General features: G+C 38.4%; 1 protein-coding gene across 3 annotated transcripts in view; it reads right to left on the bottom strand.

The window, feature by feature from the left end:
- Nucleotides 1-6,200: 6,200 nt before the first annotated feature.
- LOC126194750 (vacuolar protein sorting-associated protein 35) overlaps nt 6,201-22,965 on the bottom strand; it is a 109,339-nt gene continuing 92,574 nt past the window's right edge. For all 3 annotated transcript variants that reach the window (XM_049933023.1, XM_049933025.1, XM_049933024.1), the window contains 2 exons: nt 14,013-14,156; nt 6,201-9,100 (listed from right to left, as the gene is read on the bottom strand). In XM_049933023.1, coding sequence (XP_049788980.1) covers nt 8,921-9,100; nt 14,013-14,156 — 324 coding nt within the window. In that variant the 3' untranslated portion in view covers nt 6,201-8,920. The remainder of the gene's footprint in view (nt 9,101-14,012; nt 14,157-22,965) is intronic.

Genomic DNA, 22,965 nt, shown 5'->3' with positions numbered 1-22,965 from the left:
ATTCGACTACATTCCGCTGCCCTTGTTTTAATTTTTGTTGATGTTCATCTTACAATCTCTTATCAAGCCACGATCCATTCCGTTCAATCACTTTTCCAAGTGCTTTGTTGTCTCTGACAAAATTAGCACACAAACTTTTTTTTTGTTCTTTCTGTTTCTTCTTCCTGAACTTAAATCCACTCTCCAAATTGCTTCTTGGTTTTCTTTATTGCTTGTTCAGTGTGTAGTTTCAATAAACTGAAACCGTGTCTCACTGGCTTCTCAATCACTGCTTTCTTCTCGTGTCCTTTGACTTGTACGACTGCAGTCTAGTTTCTATACAGGCTGTAAATAATCTTTTGCTCCCTGTATTTTAACCTTGCTATGTTCAAAATTTCAAAGAGTGTATTCCAGTCAATATTAGTAAAAGCTTTCTCTAAATCTCCAAATGCTATAAAATTTCTTTAACTTATTTTCTGTGTTAAGATCATGGGTTAAATTTTGCACCGTAGTTTCTGCAGCATCCAAATTTATCTTCACCGAGGTCGGCTTCTGCTAGTTTTTTTGCATTCGTCTTTAAATAATTTGTGTCAGTATTTGTAAATCATGAATCGTTTAATTTGATAGCTTGATAATATTCACAACTATCAGCACTTGCCTCCTTTGTAAATTCTGTATTATTCTTGAAGTGTAAAAATATTTTATCCATCTCATATCTTGCACACCACATGGAATAGCTCTATCAAGGGTGTCTTTTCCCGAGGATCTCAGGGAATGAAGGATTCTGAGGGAATGTTGTCTAGTCCAGGGACCTTCTTTTGACTTTAGTTATTTGATGCTCTGCCTGTATAAGCTTATTAATATTCTAACTGTTCAATGAAACTTACACTATATATTTCCAGTCCTACATGTTTGAATGTTCCCTGGTCTTCTGTAGTCATAACATACATTATGTGATCAAAAGTATCCGGACACCCCCAAAAACTTATGTTTTTCACATTAGGTGCATTGTGCTGCCACCTACTGCCAAGTACTCCTATCAGTGACCTCAGTAGTCATTAGACATTGTGGAAGAGCAGAATGGGGCACTCCACGGAACTCACGGACTTCGAATGTGGTCAGGTGATTGGGTGTCACTTGTGTCATATGTCTGTACGTGAGATTTCCACACTCCTAAACACCCCCTAGGTCAACTGTTTCCGATGTGATAGTGAAGTGGAAACGTGAAAGGACATGTACAGCACAAAAGCGTACAGGCTGACCTCGTCTGTTGACTGACAGAGACCGCCGACAGTTGAAGGGGGTCGTAATGAGTAACAGGCAGACATCTCTCCAGGCCATCACAGAAGAATTCCAGACGACATCAGGATCTACTGCAAGTACTATTACAGTTAAGTGGGAGGTGAGAAAATATGGATTTCATGGTCGATCGGCTGCTCGTAAGCCACACATCAAGCTAGCTAATGCCAAACGATGCCTTGCTTGGTGTAAGGAACATAAACATTGGATGATTGAACAGTGGGAAAACGTTGTGTGGAGCGATGAATTAGGTACACAACGTGGCAATTTGATGGCAGGGTGTGGGTGTGGCGAATGCACGATGAACATCATCTGCCAGCATGTGTAGTGCCAAAAGTAAAATTCGGAGGTGATGGTGATATGGTGTGGTCATGTTTTTCATGGAGGGGGCTTGCACCCCTTGTTGTTTTGCATGGCACTATCACAGCACAGGCCTATATTGGTATTTTAAGCACCTTGTTGCTTCTCACTGTTGAAGAGCAATTCGGGGATGGCGACTGCATATTTCAACACAATCAAGCACCTATTCATAATGCACAGCCTGTGGCAGAGCGGTTACACAACAATAACATCCCTGTAATGGACTGGCCCGCACAGAGTCCTGACCTGAATCCTACAGAACACCAGTGGGATGTTTTGGAACGCCGACTTTGTGCCCAGCCTCACTGACCGACAGCGATACCTCTCCTCAGTGCAGCACTCTGTGAAGAATGGGCTGCCATTCCCCAAGAAACCTTCCAGCACTTGATTGATCGTAAGCCTGTGAGAGTTGAAGCTCTCAAGGCTAAAGCCGTCGGTACACGGACCGTGCAACCGAACGCTGAGTGTGCCGAGTTTCTGTCGTCATAGCGTGGAATAGCACATTTGGGAGTCTTTCCGAACGTGCAGAGCAATATCTAGCATATCAGATATTCTGAGCTTGCGTCTGAGCGTTGACCAATGAGAGGCCACAATGTCACCTACGTCACATGCACGCCGTCTTCCTTCAGTACGGAGTTGTGAGGCGCCATATTGGCATTCATTTCAAGCCTGTACGTATAATGCCGTTTCTGGGCACCAGCAAATTGAGAATCACTGGAAAACCCATTGTTAACTGTGTGATTCGTTCCAATAAAATAATGAGAAACATCATATTCGTGGCAAAATAATTATTGTAACTTGTGTATTATGAGAGTATGCTATTTGAAGGCAGTGACACACTGAAGATCCACATCGACGATTAAAGTTTTCAGCAAGACCTAACATGCTATGATTGAGGAGTAAACCCTTGGTGTTGGTTTAACGGAGTGAGTAGCGTCACTGATCCCCATGCAGGATCAACTTTGGGCAGTGGTTCGGGACTCGATACTTTGAAATTTTTTTCAAACATTGCGTTTTTATTAGATTTTGATAATTTATTATTAGTTTAATGTAAGTATATACTATAATATTTGATGTTATGTAAATAGTTGACCTTTTCTTGAAGGGTGACTGTTTGACTGGCTTAATCTATAGGACAGTTTGTGCTACTTGTATAAAGATACATAGTTGCCATTTAAATTAAGGCACTTATCGTAGCGATGGACGAGCTTGGAAAGTCCTTTGTCGTAAAATTCGGCCGCCTGCACCTTCAACCACGTGGTTAATCAGTAACCTGGTAGAAATACGATTTTTGTGGATTTCCTGGAAAAAGGCACTACAATAAACTCTCAAAGGTATTGCCAAACTCTGCACAACCTCAGAAGAGCAATACAAAACAAGCGCAGGGGAAAGTTGGGCTCAAAGATCTTGCTGATTCACGACAACGCCCGGGCCCACACGGCAAATGCCTCTCGTGAAGTTCTCGAATCTTTTAAGTGGGAGTTGTTTACTCATCCGCCGTACAGTCCCGACCTGGCACCGAGCGACTTCCACTTATTCCCAGCAATGAAGAAGTGGTTGGCTATGCAGCGTTTTGATGACGACGCACAGCTTCAAGAAGAGGTAACCACGTGGTTGAAGGCGCAGGCGGCCGAATTTTACGACGAAGGAATCTCCAAGCTCGTCCATCGCTACGATAAGTGCCTTAATTTAAATGGCAACTATGTAGAAAAGTAGTATTGAAATGTGGCTTTCATCTGTATATAATAAAAAAAATTTCCAATGCTTTTATTTTTAATTCCAAAACGTTATGTACTTTGTGGATAGCCCTCGTATTTTGCTCCTTTTTCTTTTATGGTTTGTAATTCATATGTTGCAAAGATTCTGCTACTGGGTAAGAACAGTGATCAAGTCAGGTTGACCTTAGGGTTTTACTAAAATGTGGGAATGATGAAATAATGTTTATATTATGCAGAGAAGTATTGTGAATTTGTATCGCACTGTTTGTAGAGGAACTTTTATAAGCCTTTGTCCTTATTGATTGGAGATGGTACTATCTTTCTCGTGGGCGATGGAGGAAATATGCGTTTTAATGGAGCTAATGTGGGAATATTATGTGCGCCCTTCTCGTAAACAGTGTGATTTACGAACTAGAAACATCCCGCAACTGCTGCTGGAGTGCGTTGTGATCGCGTATACCACGTTGGGGCCCACGTACCGTAGGGGCCAATGTACCGTATGCACAAGTTGAGTCATTTCTGAGCGCTGAACTCAGCACGCTCAACATTGATGTTAAACAGCACGGCCTGTGTGCCGACGGCTTAAGGATGGGCCAACACCAAATTGAATTCCAGTGTTACTGATTGAGGGCGCCACGAACTTTTAAGTCTTTTTAAGCCAGATGTCTGGATTTTTTGATCATACAGTGTATGAAAAATTCACTAACCTGTGAAGTGTGGAACTTGATGGCACACTAACTTTCCCTCTACATTAATATCTACCTGCTATTTGATTTAACAGTGTTACTTGTAAACAGGCATTTATTGTTATTATAAGCAAATAACTATTTATTCTTTGACAACTGTCTGTGTAGTTATGCAAATATTAATTAAATAGTAGTTGTACATGGCAATTGCTTAATTGAAACTGCAATATATTCTCTCTTTTTCCTTAAGAGCACATACCTGATAGTAAAATTATGTTCAGTTATATATTCTATTTGTACTTACACAGTTTATGAGTATAGTTACAGGTAATTTTTAATGCAGTCTATAGAACTAGTTCTGCAGATACTCCATATCTACAGAATAAAAAGAATGAATATTTGGAGTTTGTGTGAGCATGAATGTACCTACATCATTTTAAAGACTTATTATCAAATGTGTGTAAATGTGGCATTGTGCTGACCACTTACATGTAAGTTATATTTTAAAATGAAAATACATGATAAATGTCTTAGTGCTATTTTATTGTAACATTAGAGAGCATTGAATTTTTTTTAGTCTTCAGTGTAATATATGGTAGTTTATAATAACTATGTAGTTAATAAATTACTGAGAAAGGAAGTCTGGTGGTCTGTGCAGGAACGTATTTTCTTTATTTATTTTGTTTCAGAAGCACTATTAAATTCCTAGGAACAACTGAATGGATAAACAAATTCTACACACTGCTGTACCACACTGTTCCATATATCCACCACGAAAGAGAAATGTCAGGAATGTGAAATTATTATACATTAACAATTTGAAGAGGCTGTTGGGAACTGGAGTAAATTATTTGTGCTTATATTGCAAAAATTTGACATAGAAAAGTTAACAAGAAGGCTACAGCTATTGAGATGGGGGACTGCTTCTTTAGAATACAATACATAAGATAGCTGTGATACAGAAATAGCCCAATACTCTTAAGTAAAATCAGTAAAGGGTGGCACAAGGAACTGGGGAATTTTGGACGTTAGTGTTGTTAACACTAGTGCCAGCAATTCAGAACCAATACACAATAGTTCTGAACACAGTGTCTTTTACTAATCGTACAGTACTGCAGTGGTGTGGAATGTGCTACTGCTGTGAGAGCATTTTACAAGCAGGGTGACAGGTGTGAGTGCTGCACAAAGGGACAGCATTACAAGCTAGAGATAATGGACATGTCCCACCTGCTCATGGATTTAGAATGGGGATGAGCAGTTTTGAAGAAACTGCTCCAGCCTTGAAAAATATGCCTCCTGATGGTGTTCAAGTGGTACGCCACCTGATGGAGCTTGTACGTACCCAAGAGATCATTGCAGCTGTTCGCATTTCCATCGTGAAGACGCCTTACAGATTCATTTGACTATGCATATCTGGGCTAGAGTTTGAGTGACAAATTGTGCAAAGAATACTGTACGAATTAAAGTTACACTCATATGAGTTACAAGTTGTGCAGCAATTAAATCCACGAGATGCTGTGTAGGGAGTTAAGTGAATGGGTGAGGCTAAAACCAACGAGGATGCCAATTTCCTCAGCATCGTATGGATGTCAGAAAAGTTTACTTCCACCTTAATGAATACTTTAACAAACAGAATTTCCATTACTGGGCACTGGAAAATCCTTTAGAGCTTCACAAGCGTCCATTACATAGTGCCAAGGGGACAGTATGCTGTGCTGAATTGTGTCATGGTGTCATTGGTCCTTAATTTTTTGAATGTGAGGATGGCACTGCAACAACATCTGCTCAGAGATCAGGACTCTATAAACAGGGTGTGAGCCTACAGAAGTACTGTATACATTCACTTTGGGTAATAAAGAATGTTTTTCCTGTCCTTATTCATGCAAATAATGCTGCTTCATCATTTCCTGTTTCCTTGCAGCAACGTGTAAAAAAGATTATCAACTTTGGAAATCTTCAGTAACGATATATATAAAACAGAAGAATCCACCACATGGAATTTTCAAGCTAATTGTAATCTCAGTCTTAAGCAAATGTTAGCCTTTCAGTTATTCAGGTCCAAGTTTAACTTTCATTAAACTAAACAAGTGAAGCATTCAAAAAAATAACAGGTAGGCACACAAATTATTGTGTTGAGGAATGGATTCAGAGCACAGCATACGACAGAAACAACTTTATTAAAAAATAGTACAATTAGAATCTCTTCATTACAAATTTTATTTTACTCATTTTGTAAAAAAATTACATATTTAATGCCTAAACTAGTTAACTGGAAATAAGGTAAATCTACGACTCACCCTGAAGTCTATTTACAGTTCAGACAAAATTCAATTGAATGGAACTATGTAATATTCACATGAAATCTGCAACAACAGATGTAATAAATATGTACACAACATGATTTATATTTGTACAATATATCACACACAATGGGAAACGAAGACTAGTAAAAACAAAATGATGGTTTGCACAATAGGAATTTCCAAAACAGGCACTATAATATATATATATTAAATAATGAATATAACAATACAAATTTTGTCAACCATGATCTGTATGAATCATTTCCATTATTCTGAAAATTAAAACAGTAACAAATATTTTCATGGTAAATAGTTTACCACTGACCCACTTTCATACATAGGTAGAAAATACAATTCAGCTCTTTCATATAATTGTGTGTCTGTTTTAATATCTGCATTGCCCTAAATGAAAATGTTCTTAGAATATTAGCACCTGATACTGTGAGTCAAATCCTATTCATTGTAAGTTGATGATTTTCGTAAGCTCCAAGACTACTGAGATATAGCCTTTTGGTTTCTTTTAACATTTTTTTGAAGGTTGCATACTGTAATAATTAATAGGCATGAGCGACAAGCATGTGGAATGTGCGGATAGTTTCAAGAAATGTTTGTGTGTGTTCAGAATACAATGAAATTGAGATAACAAAAGAAAAGGCAAGACTGAAAAGGCACTAATGAGAGATGCACCATAATTTTGAGCTGATTATTTCACACAGAAATAAGACTTTAAGTGAAACTTATTTAAAATATGGGTGGAATTGGGGAAAAAAAGCTGCACATTTCGTAGGAAATTTATGTCCCAATTAGATCCTTGGGATAAGCAAATGCAAATGATGTAACTTCAGAGGAGAGAGAGAGAGAGAGAGAGAGAGAGAGAGAGAGAGAGAGAGAGATGCCATTGGAAGCAGTATTCTCTGATACTGTTTTGATTAACAAATATGCATTTACTGCTGACATCCACTTTACGTTAGATTTAATGTTTGGCAAGAATCATTCACATGCACACAATTAAGTTTCCAATGGCAAGATGACGTGCTTTTTGACATATGAACATAATCAAAAGGGAAACAATATGATCAACAGAGCATTTTGCAGGACACATCACGAAACCTTACATTTACAGTGACTTAATAGATAAGAATTAAGTGTGTGCGTGCGTGTGTGTGTGTGTGTGTGTGTGTGTGTGTGTGTGTGTGTGTGTGTGTGTGTGTGTGTGTGTGTGTGTCAAAATTTAAAAATGCTACAATCTGCTCTAAAACTCAAATCCCATTTAAATTCTTTCATAATAAGTCACCTAAATGAAGAAATCGTTAGTTCTGCACCATATATAGACTTCTTTAATTGATAATTTTTCATATAGTGTGCCACAAATGTAGGCAGTGACTTCACTATCACCTGATTGCACAGGTAATTTCTGCTCATGTGAAGAAGAGGCTTTGACAACCCCAGGAAAATTTGGTAAGAAATTTTAATGTATTTTAACGAGGGAAAAATTTAATTGTTAATATCCCACTCAGTCACATGAATTATCAGCTAAGGTCAAGCGATATGGATAAGGATTGTTGTCAATACACTTTGCAGAACATATAATGTGAAAATGTTGATATAATTAGTATGACATTATACACAAAATTAAATGACTGTCCAAACTGTATTAATTGAATCACAATAATAATACTAATGCCACTGCTAAGAAATAAATGAGTATGATAACAGTGTTGAAACCCATGCATGAAGCTGCCAGACCCACACATGTGCAGCCCCCCCTCCCCCACTACACACACCCGTGCATGTTGATTGGTTTTTATTTATCTTATGTTTTGAGATTCCTTGGCTTCACAACAGATTTCTTTCTTATCCACATAGACTTTGTCCATATATATTTTTGAGGACTGCAGTGTGGAAAACTTCTGCACCAATTGTAATTAGAGCTTTTGCTTGTTAAACAGGAACTAGAATGTTCTCTAGACCCCTGACTAGATTTCTGACATACATTAACGAGATAAAGGATCACAATGTTAAAGATATTTTGCATGAATTTTAGCAGAAATTTGGAATCACATCACATTATCAGTCAGAGCATTGCTAATCACTGTGATTAAGCTCAGTTACTCTTATCACCAATTGTGCAATCAGAAAAAAGACTTACAAGATTTTTATGCAGGTTTCGCTGTTGTTTAATCCTTCACGATGAGGAAGTTCAACTTTAACAATAATTATCGACAACTGTAAAAATACCTTCCCACATCAACAAAAGTTAAGCATCATTCCATAAACACAACACCATCAGTTTCAAAGTTTCACAGACAGACATATACTAATATTACCAAAACAATACACAGTTGTGTGTCTCTGATCAGGCCATGGAATTTTGTACTTGACAGTTGCTAGGAAGTTTATTATGAGACAGCAGAAACAAATCTCTGTTGGAGATTGTATCACGCCAACATTGCACCATCAATGATAACATCTCCAAAGCAAATATTTGTATACACGTTATCCACCAAGTCAAATCAATTACCAATGGAGACCTATAACAGCATGTTCAGACAATCAATATGCCATCCAAGATGAACTAGATAGCTAGTCCCTCGTAAGAGGGACCATCAGATTCAGGAGATTCTAGTCGCATGCGAAGGTGCTCTAATGTATTGCTGAGGTGTTTTGTTATCTGGTCAGTTTCTTCACTAGCTTCTAGATTTGGCAGTTCCTCACTGATCTTTGCAATTAGTTGATTCAGCATTGTCACAGTAACCTGAAACAAAGAGTCACTTTGATAAATTATGCTTTCACCAATCCTCACCCTCATAGTTAACAAAAAGCAAACCAAATCTCTCATACAAGCTCTATTCAGAAAATAATGGAACTATTTTCCAGATGTTGTTGTTAATTTTACAGATTATTGGTCCTTCTCCTCTTCAAAGTCCTCCCATCACCTGTTTATACACTTAACCTAGTGATGTTGCCATTTCAGGAAGCAGTACTCGACAGCTTTATTCGAGATGGCCTGAGAGATCTGCGATGAATTTGCTTTGACATCCTCAATACGCTGAAAACAGTGGCCTTTCAGCACTGATTTTAATTTCAGAAATAAGAAGAAATGACAAGGACCTAGGTATGGGAAGTGAGGCCAAGGACCTAGGTATGGGAAGTGAGGCCAAGGACCTAGGTATGGGAAGTGAGGCCAAGGACCTAGGTATGGGAAGTGAGGCCAGGAGGACAGCCATCTGATTTTGACGCAATACTGAGAAACTGAACAAGCTGAGGGTAAAGCTGCATTGCTGTGGTGCAAGAACCACGAATTCTCTTTTTGCAGGTTTTTCCATGTAATCACAGCAAAATGCCTTGAGATTACACACGGTTCACTATTTCACCTTTTCTGAATGTCAAAGTCATCAGTTGTAGTGGATGTGGCCTTTCTGCTCGAGGATAATCTTTAATTGGCTGATAACTACTTTTAGATCTTGAAACTCATTTGCACAATTGCATGCAACATAGATCACCATCTCCACAAGCTTATTTCAGAAGATGTAATATTTCTGTAGTAGTTTTCCCCAGTTCGATGCAAAATTTTATGTTGCACCATTGCTCCAGAAAATCACACATTTGAAACAACTCCACGAACACATAACATGATGCACTCAAATAATGATATCACGAAAACTAAATGAGGTAATAACACATTGTTATAAAAGAGGTAATGTGCAAGGTAGTGTTGCCAACCGCATATCACTAAGTATATCTATCGGCGTGCAGTTCAAAATGTTCAGTTATTTTCTGCATAGACCTCATAAGCATTGTGCATGCTTCTTATTTCAAATGTTAGTAAAATAATTTATTAATGATTTGATTCAGCTGTATTGCAATAGAGAGGTCCCGATAAACTCTCATTTCAGACTTTTTTCCTTTTTTTTGGGTGGGGGTTTACTTATGATTATACAGTGGAATCTTGTTAGCACATCCCTTCCTCATAGTATTTTCAGTTTTGGAAGTCCCAGTCCCAATTGAATTAAACACACATCAAAATATCTTGTTTATACATTCTCTCTCTCCACTTAGCACATTAAAATTTGGTGGTATCAGTCCTGTTTGGCTGTTGCAACTTTTTCCGCAGAGAGTTTGGAAGTGGTGGGAGTGGACATTTGCAGCTGAGGGGTGAAGAAATGTGTGGGGAGAGACAGCATATTCAGTGCCGGCAACTTTGTGTGCCATACAGTAGTAATAGTAGTAGTAGTAGTGACGTAAGGAAGTAGTTTGTATAGGATGACAATAGAATGACTTCCACTACTACCAACAAGTACCGGTTGGAGGCAGGGGCAAGTTGTAGAGGCCAAACAAGAAACTATTTATTAACATGTAACTCAGTCACTGGTGTTCTTTGTTCATATTTAGCATTTGACTATCAGCGTGTGATTCCTTTCTGTACTGACATCATGGACAAAAAGACAGTGAGATAGTTAACTGAAGGAAAGTGCAACATTATTTAGGAAGTGACAAAAAATTCTCTTCATGTGAAGCATGTTGATATTGCACGAGACTTTTACTGAGCAAACAAAAAATGATTGACGCAATATGTATGGAAGGAGGAAATGGCTAACAAACACAAGTGTACGATGGCAGTTTCCAGAACTGGAAAATGTGCTACTGAAGTGGATAAAACAAGCACATGCCTTGAGTATTTCGACTGATGGTACTGAGGTTCATGCTAAAGCAATATATCTGGCACAAAATCTGGGACTCACAGATTTCAAAGCATCCAATGGTTGGATCGAGAGTTTGAAGAACTGACACAATTTACCTTTTAAATGTGTTTTGTGTGAGGCTGTTCAGTCATGGAAAACTAATCTTCCATCAATCATTGAAAGGTACAGTCCCAGTGATGTTTTTAATTCAGATGAAATGGGTTTTTTTGTCACTTTCTGCCTGACAAAAATAAATAAATAGAGTTCAGAGGCGAGAAATGTCACAGGGGAAAATTTAGTAAAGAGAAACAGTCTTATTATGTTGTAATGAAAGTGGAACATAAAAGCTGGTGGCACTAATTGGAAAGGTGAAGAGTGCACAATGTGTAAAACTGTGTGGACATTTCCATGTAACTATACATTTACCCATGCTTTCATATTAAAGACAACTACATTCGAACTATTCATGCATGCAAGGCTGGGTGTTGGAAGTAAGAAAATCATTCTTTTTACTGATTAGTGTGCAGTGCATCCCCAAGATATGTTGTACCCGTGTAATATAAATGTAGAGTTTTTTCCTCCTAACTGTACGAGTCACCTTTAGACACTCGACCAAGGCAGTATAAAATGACAAACAAAAATACAAGAAGATTTATGTACACAGGAATTTGGCCTGTCTTCAAACTACAATGAGAAAGGTAATGATCTTGGACACTATGCATTTTGTAAGACATGGGATTCTGTACAATAGAGCACAATCTCAAGTTGTTTCAAAAAGGCTGGCTTTCATTTGGTACTTACAGAAGACATCACGCCAAAAAATGAAGGAATTGCTGCTGAACAGTGACAGCAAATAATGGGGCAACAACAAAACAAACACTGATTACCTTAGTTTTGATGCATATGTTGACTGTGACAAAGGTGTGGCCACCTGTCAGTCCATGATAACTGATTAAGTCTTGCAGAAACGGATGACAGAGAAACAACAAGAAAGTGAATATGTGGAAGAACCAGAAACATTGCCAGTTTCTACACTATCGAAAACTACTGAAGCAATGGACTCAATTATGCATTACATGCCAAGTTCTGTAGTCAACAGAAGTGATGACTATATTAACTAAGAGTGACAATACAATATTAAAATTAGGACAAAAGATACAGTCAACTATTGATAAGTTCTTCAAACCTCTGAGACGACAGGACTATGTACCGTAAGATGTACAATATACCGATAGTTTGTTAAATGGCAACCCCTATTCAAATACCAGTAGAGATTTACTAATTTAGAGATGCTAAATGAACACATTAGAATAAAGAAGCATAAATTTAGAAAATATGGTGACTTTTGCTGAATCCAATATGTCAGATTTGTATATTTCTGCTATTAGCCAACTGGAATGCACTAGAGTCATATGACACAAGAAAGTCGCCTCTAACCTACAGAGTACAAACCTGCCTGGTAACATGATATTTAACTTTATTAATGAAGTTGGAACATGTTTAAATTGTTTCAAAATATGTATAATAAGGGTATGGGAGTTATGTGTCTATTCTTAAAAGTTTTTTCTGTGACTGGTATAGTGACTGATAGCTTTAAAATTTTAGTAAAACCATTCTCAAAAAGATCCTTACCTAAGAGCTGCAAGTGCTGATGCAAATGAATACTGTATTTTAAAACAGTAACATTCTTCAGCCAACTGGCACTAGTCCCTTGTGCTGGGAAAATATTACATTAACCTCTTCCCAGAATTAGGAATGAGTGTTAGCTGCTTGAAGAATGTGCCCTTTTGAAGCTGCTCATTTGTATTGTTCATGGTAGAGCCTAGGCAGGGTCCTTTATTAGATTTGTTATACTAATGTTTAAAGTATATTCAGTCACTTCACTTGTCGAAGAAAAAAAACTATGTGTGGATATGTTACTCACCATAACTTAGTTATACGTATCTAGTAACATTGGCTTAAACTCGTCCCCGCTTCATGAATAAATATAAACATCACATTCCAGGTTTGTATTCTGGACTCTAGAGGCTACGCTCTGATGTTACATGACTTCCCTGCATTTCAGTTGGTTGATGGCAGACATTTGTGTGTCCAACATGGATTTAGCCAGTGCTTTCAGATTTTTGTTCCTTGCATACTAATGTGTAATTATGAGAATTTCTGGGTGTGATTTTCTGAACATATTTCAAAAAGGTGTATTCTGAATTACAATTTTTTGAGTTAGCTCATATCCTCAATTATGGGACCTTTAATTCTGCATTCTCACAGTCGAAAAAATCAAATCATTACAAATCAGATATTTTTCAGAAGTATGTTCTGTCACTTATGACATTCAACATCTGGCATCCCTTCAAAAATGTGCATTAAGATTCCACTGTACTATAAAATTACATTTGCAACACATTCTTTCTGAGACAACCGTAAAATAAAACTCAACTGACACAATAAATGAGAAAAATGCTATGGCTAATGGGGTCCTTAAGTTTGCCTGTAATCAGTAACACAGAAATGTTCCAATGCTCAGCTCAAACCTGTTGTTTAACTTGGTTACAGCAACTTGAGAAACAATGCACCAAGTTCAATGGTAGTCTCACTGAACCTGTTACTTTCACCAACACTCTTTGTAGATTGTACCGATAGCTTTCAAGACCTTTTCATAAGTGTCTTATTAAAAGAAAACTGGTTGAGATTTGTGACATAACTACTGCAACCCTGTACTTACTTGGTACATATTGCTGTCTTTGACGTATGTGTGTGATATTCATTCGTGACAAGTCAGTGTATGATAGAAACTTGCTTGGTACCGGTATTACTTCTCTGTATGTCCTAACCCCCCCCCCCCCCTCCCCCCCAACGGTTTCACTGTTTTTCCTTGCTGAGCGTATGCACAAGGAGGGCCACAAAGGTATAATACTTAAAAAAATTCTAATCTGGCAGTACAGGATTATACGTCAAAATATTATTTGAGAATTTTTATGTTGGTACCTGTTCACATCCCTTCTCATAGAAGTATATGTAATGATTGAGCAATTCAACAAAGAGCTGCATCTGAACCAATGGATCCATGCACTGACTGCTGATCCGAACACCTTTCTTCAGGCATTCCAAAACACGCCTTTCATCATGAATCTGAAAGTAAAGAGTTATTTTAGCTGAATTACAGGAAAATTATAAGAAAATATCTAGATTTTTTTCTGTGGCAAGCACAATCCAAATTCCTTTCCCAATTCTTTTCAAAAGTGAGCTAGTGCCCCAGCTTTGTTCTTAGGGCAACATTTTTTATGACATGTATGAAATTACATTGCCATCATGAACAAAGTGTTGAAACACACACACACACACACACACACACACACACACACAGATTCACTTGAGAAAATTACAAAATTATGGGATAGAATTGTTTGGTTAGTTTGTGTATCTTAATACAAAGATCTTTGCCTTCCTTCGTCCTCACAGTGGGTAGGTGTGTCTCATTCTAGGGTCTGAGTGAACTGCCTTTACTTTTTTCCCTCCATATAATGGTTCCAAATAGATTATATAGAGTGCCTGCATTAAACATACAATAATATAAAATGTAATTACTTCAAATGTAATTGAGATTCATTGGCAGTTTGTTTTCTCTGTTTGCTTGTGGCAGTTGATACCGGCTGCACATGTGTGTAACTACTTTGCTTCACATAAGTGCGTCAGTAGTCATGTAAACTCCACAGCAGCAGGTGTTCTGTGTGCTTTCTCTTGCAGAGGTAACATCTATTACACGGACACAATCCTTGGCACAAGTACTGGTTGCAACCAACTGGCAATGTTCACATTTATATGGCAATCAAGAAATAGGACAAGCAGCTTCGGGGAAACTGGAGGTTTGCTCTCGATGGGGAGAGGTAGTCCATCAATTACATGGCCCCCTTGAAGTTCAGACATTATCCCAATGTGTGTGTGTGTGTGTGTGTGTGTGTGTGTGTGTGTGTGTGCGCAGCTAGCATTCTAACATACCTCTGTAACATTTGGAACAGTTTCAACTGAAGTTGGTAAACATGCGACTTAATACCAGGAGACCGTTACCATTTGTGAAGATGGAGGGGGGGAGTGGGAATGTAGTAATATGTAGGCAAAACTCTGGGGTGTATGGAGCAACTAAAATTAAACTTTGACTTATGAAATGGAAAATAAATTGTTATGGTAAGATGTCTCAGTGCTCTTAGGGGTGGGATGCAGTGGTGCATGTGAAGCAGGTGAAATGCAAAAACGTTCAGAAACAAATATGTATTAGTTATCACACCCTTAGTTTTCAGGTTTGACTGATCAAAGTCCTGATGACATTGTACACGAGGGGGAGGGGGGGGGGGTGGTTGTAGGAGGGAGGGTAGGACTCCTAGGAGGAAGGATAGTGGATGAAATTTGAAAATAACTGATATTAGTAATAAATCCACAACTTCACAGGTCACTGGGCAGTTTAGCAATCATTCTCATGACATTTGTGATGGTGTGGATAGAGTATAATATAAAAACAAACAGAAACTGTGGTGAAACTTGCGTGAAAGGCAAAGGTCCTGAGTTCGAGTCTCGGTCGGGCACACAGTTTTAATCTGCCAGGAAGTTTCATATCAGCGCACACTCCGCTGCAGAGTGAAAATCTCATTCGAGAAACTGTAAGTATTAGTGTTGCATCCATAAAATTGTCTCCACAGTTAGGTAGGGGGTATAGGATGAGGGTGGGATGGGGCAGCTGACATTTAAAGCATAAATTGTGACATGCATGGGGCACTTTCAACTGAATTTTGTACACATGTCAATATGTAGAGAGACATTCAGTTTATGACATGCCTATCACCCAAAGGCGTGGGGTTGGCAAAGTGGTGACATGGAAAAATAACTGAAAATGAGTGATATTAATGTCACATCTATAACCTTCAAGGTCATTGGTTGCATTTTGATAGTTCCAATGACAGGGCAGGTATAGTGGGGGTGACATGTCAAAATAATCTAAATTAGAGGTGAATCTGAAGTTTTTTAGGCTGCTAGCTGGTTTGACGAAAGCAGGGACATTGTGATACATAACCGAACCGTCAGTCAGTTACAGACGACAAGTGAAATTCTCAAACCAGGAACTCTTAATTAGTGAAATGTTGGCAAAATAACATGAAGTAAGGGAGTATTTTTATGAATATCCAGGGAAAAAAATGTGTCTATAGAAACAAGTGGTGGTTTGTAATGAGAATTTCTGAAGAAAAATTAGAAACAGTTCCACCTGTGAATTTTGTTGTCTTTATACCACCCAGTCGTAAAACTACATACAAGGATGGCACTGATTAAGAAAATGGAGATATAAATGTGAGAAATGACAAGAAGGGGGGAAAAAAAAAGAAAATACTGGTGACAATTACAAACGTGTGCATTGAATCGATCAGTTTAATGAGAGAGTCCTTGCAAAGACGTGGAATGCAGAAGAATAACTATAGAAAACTGATCGTTGGAAATATTTAAATTGCAGGGGCCATAATAATACAGAAATTGTTGAGTGCAGCTTATATAGGCACGAGTACTGATTTCTACAAATTCACTTACTCTGTTTATGAGATTTGAGACAGACTCATGGTTTGATATACAACAATGGATAAATAGAAATATTAAGGAGGAGGGAAGTTGAACCTAGTCCATGCACTAATTCATAGGTGGTGAGGCGTAGCGCCTTTGCATTGCTCCTGTCACTTGTTAGGACGATACCATTATAGGTATGAGTCATCGACAGATGTCACCAGCTGACATGGACCTGAGTTACAGAGCTGCACGTAGTTGTATTAGTAGGCGGCAGAGGTCATTAGTTGACGGACAGTGATAGCAGCCGTAGTCAAAACAATGTTGTAAAGTTATGTCTGACTAATATTTACTGTATTTGCATAATTATAATTGTTTTATATGTGTAGTAATTAGCAATTTGTGTGTGTGTTGTATGAGTGAAGAAGAACAGAAGTAAATGAAAATTGTTTTGTTTGTTCACGAAGTACCAGCTAAACTATACAGGGGATTTACTATAATTAAATGTGCAGTCAGTTTATGGTACTAATAAATCGTGAGTAGAACACAAATTAATCAGTAATTTCGGAAGGAGTAATTTTATATTTGATACTTTTCTAAATTTATTTATTTAGCAATTGCCATAGAAAGAAATGTTTTACTATGATTGGTCATTGAAGTAAAGCGCAGGTTAGCGCAGTATAATACTACAACCTGATTGCTGTTTGTGATATCAGCCAATCAGAAAAATGCAGGCTCGCGCCAATCTATGCTGGGAACAAAGCCTTTGGTGTGATCTAGGAAAAGTTGGGGCTGAGGGTTCGAACTAGTAACATCTCAATTGAAAGCAGCACTGACGAAAGTACTGTATGTCGCGGAAAAATGCTAATTATGAGTTCGCGAAGTAGTACAAAGCGTATTTAAGTGAACGGTATAGTGAAAGTCATGTGGAATTTCTGACGGAATATCAAAATTATTGCTTTTGACTGTTAGTTAAAACCGCGTGGCGTGTTGTGCGATCTAAGACTGGAACAGGTATTACGTGTAGAGCAGAGTGCACAACATTTGAGCAAGCATTTTCATAACTAAATGATCTAGTGAACTCTATTAACTTCGGTAACGGGTGTAAATACCATAAACTGGCTACATGTGTGATTGTGGTGTGCGTGGGAGCTTTACATTGTGTAGACATTTAGTACAGACTTGGCAGTATTAACTGTGATCTTTATCGTAAAAATACACCTGAAAAATTTACATTGCCAAGTTAAAACTTTTATTTCAGTAGCTGGCCACATCGCATTTACCGGACAATTCTATGTATGCTGCGACCTGCAGTAGACAGTAGTGGTCTAGTATTTTCTACTACAGCTTTTAGCTAGACAAATGAACATTGCTGGACATTGGCAGGGCGGTAAAAGGAAACGTGCCGCGCCGCAGTGGGAATTGCTAGAACTTTTAAACATGCAATGAAGTCAAGTAGGTATGTTTTGTTGGTCACATTTGTTCGGGTTGGTAAGTGATTTTGGTACATGCAGGCCAATCAAGTTATGTATGCACTTAAATTCTACATCATTAAACTAGATTTAACAGTTCATGTGTGTACTGCCAGTTAACAGTGTCCAGCAGATACACTATTTCATTGATCAGACATGTGGCCATTGTCAGGTGTTCTGACGAAATGACCTTGTGGGGGCAGAAGACTGACTATTGTACTATCCCCTTGTGGATCGCACTGTTTGCCCATGAGCACGCACTGACAGGGCATTGTGGCTGCGGCAACATGCAAGTGGGCATCCCACCTGCCGTGGCTGCCAGCTCATGTCGGCACCCCATCCACTGTGGCTGCCAGTTCCTTATGTCTGCTGGTTGCCAAGCCTTGCTGAGACTTTACCTGCATTCTCAGTTGACAAGATTGTCTGTGGTGCATAATGCAATGGTCTCTATAATCATGCTGCCTAGTATTTCAAAGTTTGTGTTCAAATCCTGGTGTGTGTGTGTGTGTGTGTGTGTGTGTGTGTGTGTTTTCTACTGCACGGATCTTGGACAAACAGTGCTCTGTGACTGCCAACTTGTTGGGATACATCAGCTGAGTGTGCTGCTGGTGTTCCTGGCATTGATCTTCTACATCCACATCCATACTCTGCAAACCACAACAACTTGCACAGCCCATTCCATTCACATATGTGGGAAGAATTATTGTTTTAATGCCTCTGCGCATGCTGTAATTATTCTAATCTTGTCCTCATGATCTCTATGTGAGTGAATGTAGAGTAATCATTTACAGTCAGTTCTTGAAACTTTGTTAGTAGACTTTCTCGGGATAGTTTACATTATCTTCAAGAGCCTGATTACTGTGACTCTCTCCCACAGGTCATATCAACCTGTGATCATTCGTGCCGCCTTTCTCAGTATATGTTCAATATCCCCCATTTGTCCTTTTTTCTACAGGTCTACACATCTGAGCAATATTGTAGAATGGGTCACACAAGTGATTTGAAAGCAATATCCACTGTAGACTGACTGCACTTACACACTATTCTAACAGTAAATTGAAGTCTACAACCTGCCTTGCTCACAACTAAGCCTACATGATCATTCCATTGCATATCCCTATGAAGTACTACACCCAGGTATTTGTACGAGTTGGCCAATTCCAACTGTAACTCACTGATATTGTAGTCATAGGATACTACAGTTTGTTTTTATTTGTGAACACCTTTTCATTTCTCAACATTTAAAGCAAGTTGCCATCCCTATGAAGTATTACACCCAGGTATTTGTACGAGTTGGCCAATTCCAACTGTAACTCACTGTTATTGTAGTCATAGGATACTACAGTTTGTTTTGATTTGTGAACAATTTTTCATTTCTCAACATTTAAAGCAAGTTGCCAATCTTTGCACCACTTTGAAAACTTATTAAGATCTGACTGAAAATTTATGCAGCTTCTGTCAGACAGTACCTCATTACAGATAACTCATCTCCAAAAAGTGTGAGTTACTATTAATATAGTCTGCAAGGTCATTAATATACAACATGAAAAGCAAGGGTCCCAACACACTTCCCTGGGGCACACTAACTTACTTCTATATCAGACGATGACACTCTATCCAAAATTTTAGTTCCTTTCTCATTCGTTAGGGACTGAACACTAACTTTGATGCTACTGACAGCCTTTACATACAACCAGAATTTCTTTGGGTTCTGCGAAGGATCACTTGACAATATTCTGCTACGGCAGTCATTGAAGGAATCACGTATTGCTCTCTTGACAGCCAAACATGTTTCATTCAGCATATCTCTATCTATAGCCCTAACATTTTGTTTTAGATCTATTACGCAGTAATCTCTGTTTCTTTAGAAGCTTCTTTACAGTAACTGTATAGCATGAAGGTTCCCTTCCATTATGAACTGTACTACTGGGTATGCATCTATCGAATGCATGGTCAACTATTCTTTTAAACTTGAGCCAGAGTTCCTCTATAGCCTCCTGACCTGTGCTGAAAGTTTCAAGTTTCTTATTGAGATACGACACTACCGATTTTTTATCTAGTTTACTGTTTGTTTGGGTTGTCCTTTGTACTCTGGTAATCATTTTTGCCATAACCGTGTCATGGTCACTGGTAACAGTTTCAATATGGACATACTCAAAGACATCAGTTGTATTTGTTGCCATTAGATCCATGATGAGAAATGAAAAAGCAAGTATATGGGGGTAAGTCAGATGAAAATAGATAGTTGGGTAAAAAGTAAGTGAATTCCTTATTATTTCAAAAGTTATCACCTTAAATATTAATACATTTATCCCATTATCAGAGACAACTGTCACTACAATGTTTGTGGTTTCGTAGAGAACCCTGATTGTACCCAGAATTCAGTGCCTACGAATGCCTTTCTTCAGGACTCTAAAAATGTGGAAATCACATGTGGAGAGATCTTGACTGTATGGAGGATGTGTTAAGGTTTCTGAGCAAAACTTCTGCACTGTAAGCTTGGCAACTTTTAGGTGGGTATTATCCTGCAACAGAATGGTGCCATCCCTCAACATTCCTGGGCCTTTTGTACTTGATGGCATGCATAATTTTTTTTTTTTGCAAAGTGTCCATGTACCTCTGTGCGTTAATTGTGGCATTTTGTTCTACACAGTCAATGTGCAGAGCGCACTCTTGCATTCGCAGGGAAAGGTCATCATAACTTTCCTGGACCTGGTGTGCCTGTTGTTTGAATTACACTGCAGAAGCTTCACTGGAAAGCCCTTACACAAAACCCAATCCACACAGTCCTGATCTCTCCCCATCCAATTTCCATATTTTCTGGAGCCCTGAGTTATGATATTCACTGCCATCAATTTTCTTTGGACAAAGAGGTGCATGGCTGGGTACAATCACAGTTCTGTAGGCATCCGCAAACTTTTTCAACTGGCCATTTCATCTCACAGAGGAATAAATGTGTTGACAGTTATGGCAATTACTTTTGAAATAACAAACAGTTTATTAACTTAATTTTTTTCAAACTGTTGCATTTCACTTGACTGTCCCATTATAGGTTTCTATGAGCAACAAATTCCTTTTCTGAAAGCAGTTTGGTTTTACTCGGTATTCCAATATACCTTGTTATTCCCCATTCTTTTGGATAAAAAACTCTATTATACAGCATAATCTTTGTTCAATGTGACGGCCTCGTGCCACCTTACTGGGAGGGCCGGTATGTTCACATGATACCATTCTACTTGTTGACGCCTGAGCTAATGTCTTGCTGCATCAATAAGCTCCCCACCATTCACAGGAGATTTTACAGGTTTGCACGACCTTGTTGCGATGATGAGAGGCGCCTCACCCAATGACTCACTGTGCTTTTGTTCACTGCCAGGTCTCTGAAGACATTTTGCAAGCACCTACGAATATATGCAATGGTCTAGTTTCCTATCAAAATGAACTCAATGACAGCTCTCCGATTAGAACGCATCTCCATTAGAAGGCTACGTATAGCATTGCCACGTATTGTGAACTTTGTGAAACTCTAGGGGCTGTGGACTGTTCCACAATGTCCCACAGCAAATTCTATGTTTTTCAGCTGGAACTAGCTGGGGGGTGGGAAGTTGCATGACTTATTGAGTGGCCCTTGTACAGTTAAACTGTGCTCAAATTGGCAAGTGTAACTTAATTGTTAGTTATGATCTGAAAGGTGTGTTCAATGCCAATAAAGCGGACTGTTTTATAATGGGCCACCTTCAAAATCGCTAGCAGTTTGATGTAAAATTGCACCGGCAGAAAAATGTCCAAGGAAAGACTCACTGTACTGCAGTGTGGAAACATGTTACATGAAATGGAGAAGCCACTGGTGATTGTAAAGATGGCAAAACAGCATTGTTTCAAAAACGTATACGTCAGTAAGCTTCCAGTCACATGCGAAGCAATAAAAATGGGTGGATGGTCTTGTGGAAGAATGGCTGGGCCCTTTCAATGCCAAAATTAAAAGAAAAGAAATTGCGAAGTTCTCCTTTTCCTGAACAATGCAACCTGCCACCCAATGGTAACATTATTAAATGTGAAATTCGTTTGGTTCCCTTCAGGTTCAACCAGGGGGTTATTTACATGTGTCATTATAGGCGATTACTGTTGTGTTCTCTTATTCTTGGTGTTGAAGAAGGTGAAAGTGCATTTACTCTTGCACAGTCAGTTTCTGTCCTGGATGCAGTAAATTGGATTGGCTTGGCAGTAAACGAAATAAAACCCCAAACTGTCGCCAAGTGCTTCAACAAAGCGGGGTGTCGCGAACAAGATGCTTCTGTGGCCATCAAAGTTCAAGAAAATGCAGCAGCAATTGCTGAATTAATGAAAATGTGAATCATTTCGTGTAGTGCAGATGATTACATGTGAAGTGATGACTGTCAACTCACTTCACATTAGCTTCAGCAACAGGTTTAATAGAAATTTGCAACACAGAGGATGATGATGAAACAAAGGAAGAAGAAGAGGAGCAAAATGATATCCATAGAAAAATAATACGCCTGAAGAAGCCATTGCATGCATAAACAATGTTATGCAATTTGCAGCAAACACAAATTCTCCCAACTTATTGGAACTATTGTATGGTGCAAAAAATTGCCTAGAACAAACAATTTCGAACAGGAAATTACAACAAGTTTCCCTACTTGATATGTGGCAAAAAAGAGTGAAATGTAATGCAAATAAACATGGGAATAATATGTATGTACATACAGTAAGAAATGGATTTAAAGTTCAAGTAAAAATATCGAAATGCCGTGTTATTTGTTAATTAGTGCCATGTTATTTATTAATTAGTGCAATAGTCTAGTGTTTTATTGTCCAATATACAGTAAATGAACATCTACTGTGCTGGAGTGAAGGTACGTAAATACAGTAAATGCATAATTAAAAATTATGGCAACCACAGGTGA

The sequence above is a fragment of the Schistocerca nitens genome, chromosome 7 (genome assembly GCF_023898315.1).
Source record: "Schistocerca nitens isolate TAMUIC-IGC-003100 chromosome 7, iqSchNite1.1, whole genome shotgun sequence".
NCBI classification, from domain to species: domain Eukaryota; kingdom Metazoa; phylum Arthropoda; class Insecta; order Orthoptera; family Acrididae; genus Schistocerca; species Schistocerca nitens.
Note: the sequence above shows the minus strand (reverse complement) of the source record. Positions and strands in the feature narration are given on the sequence as shown.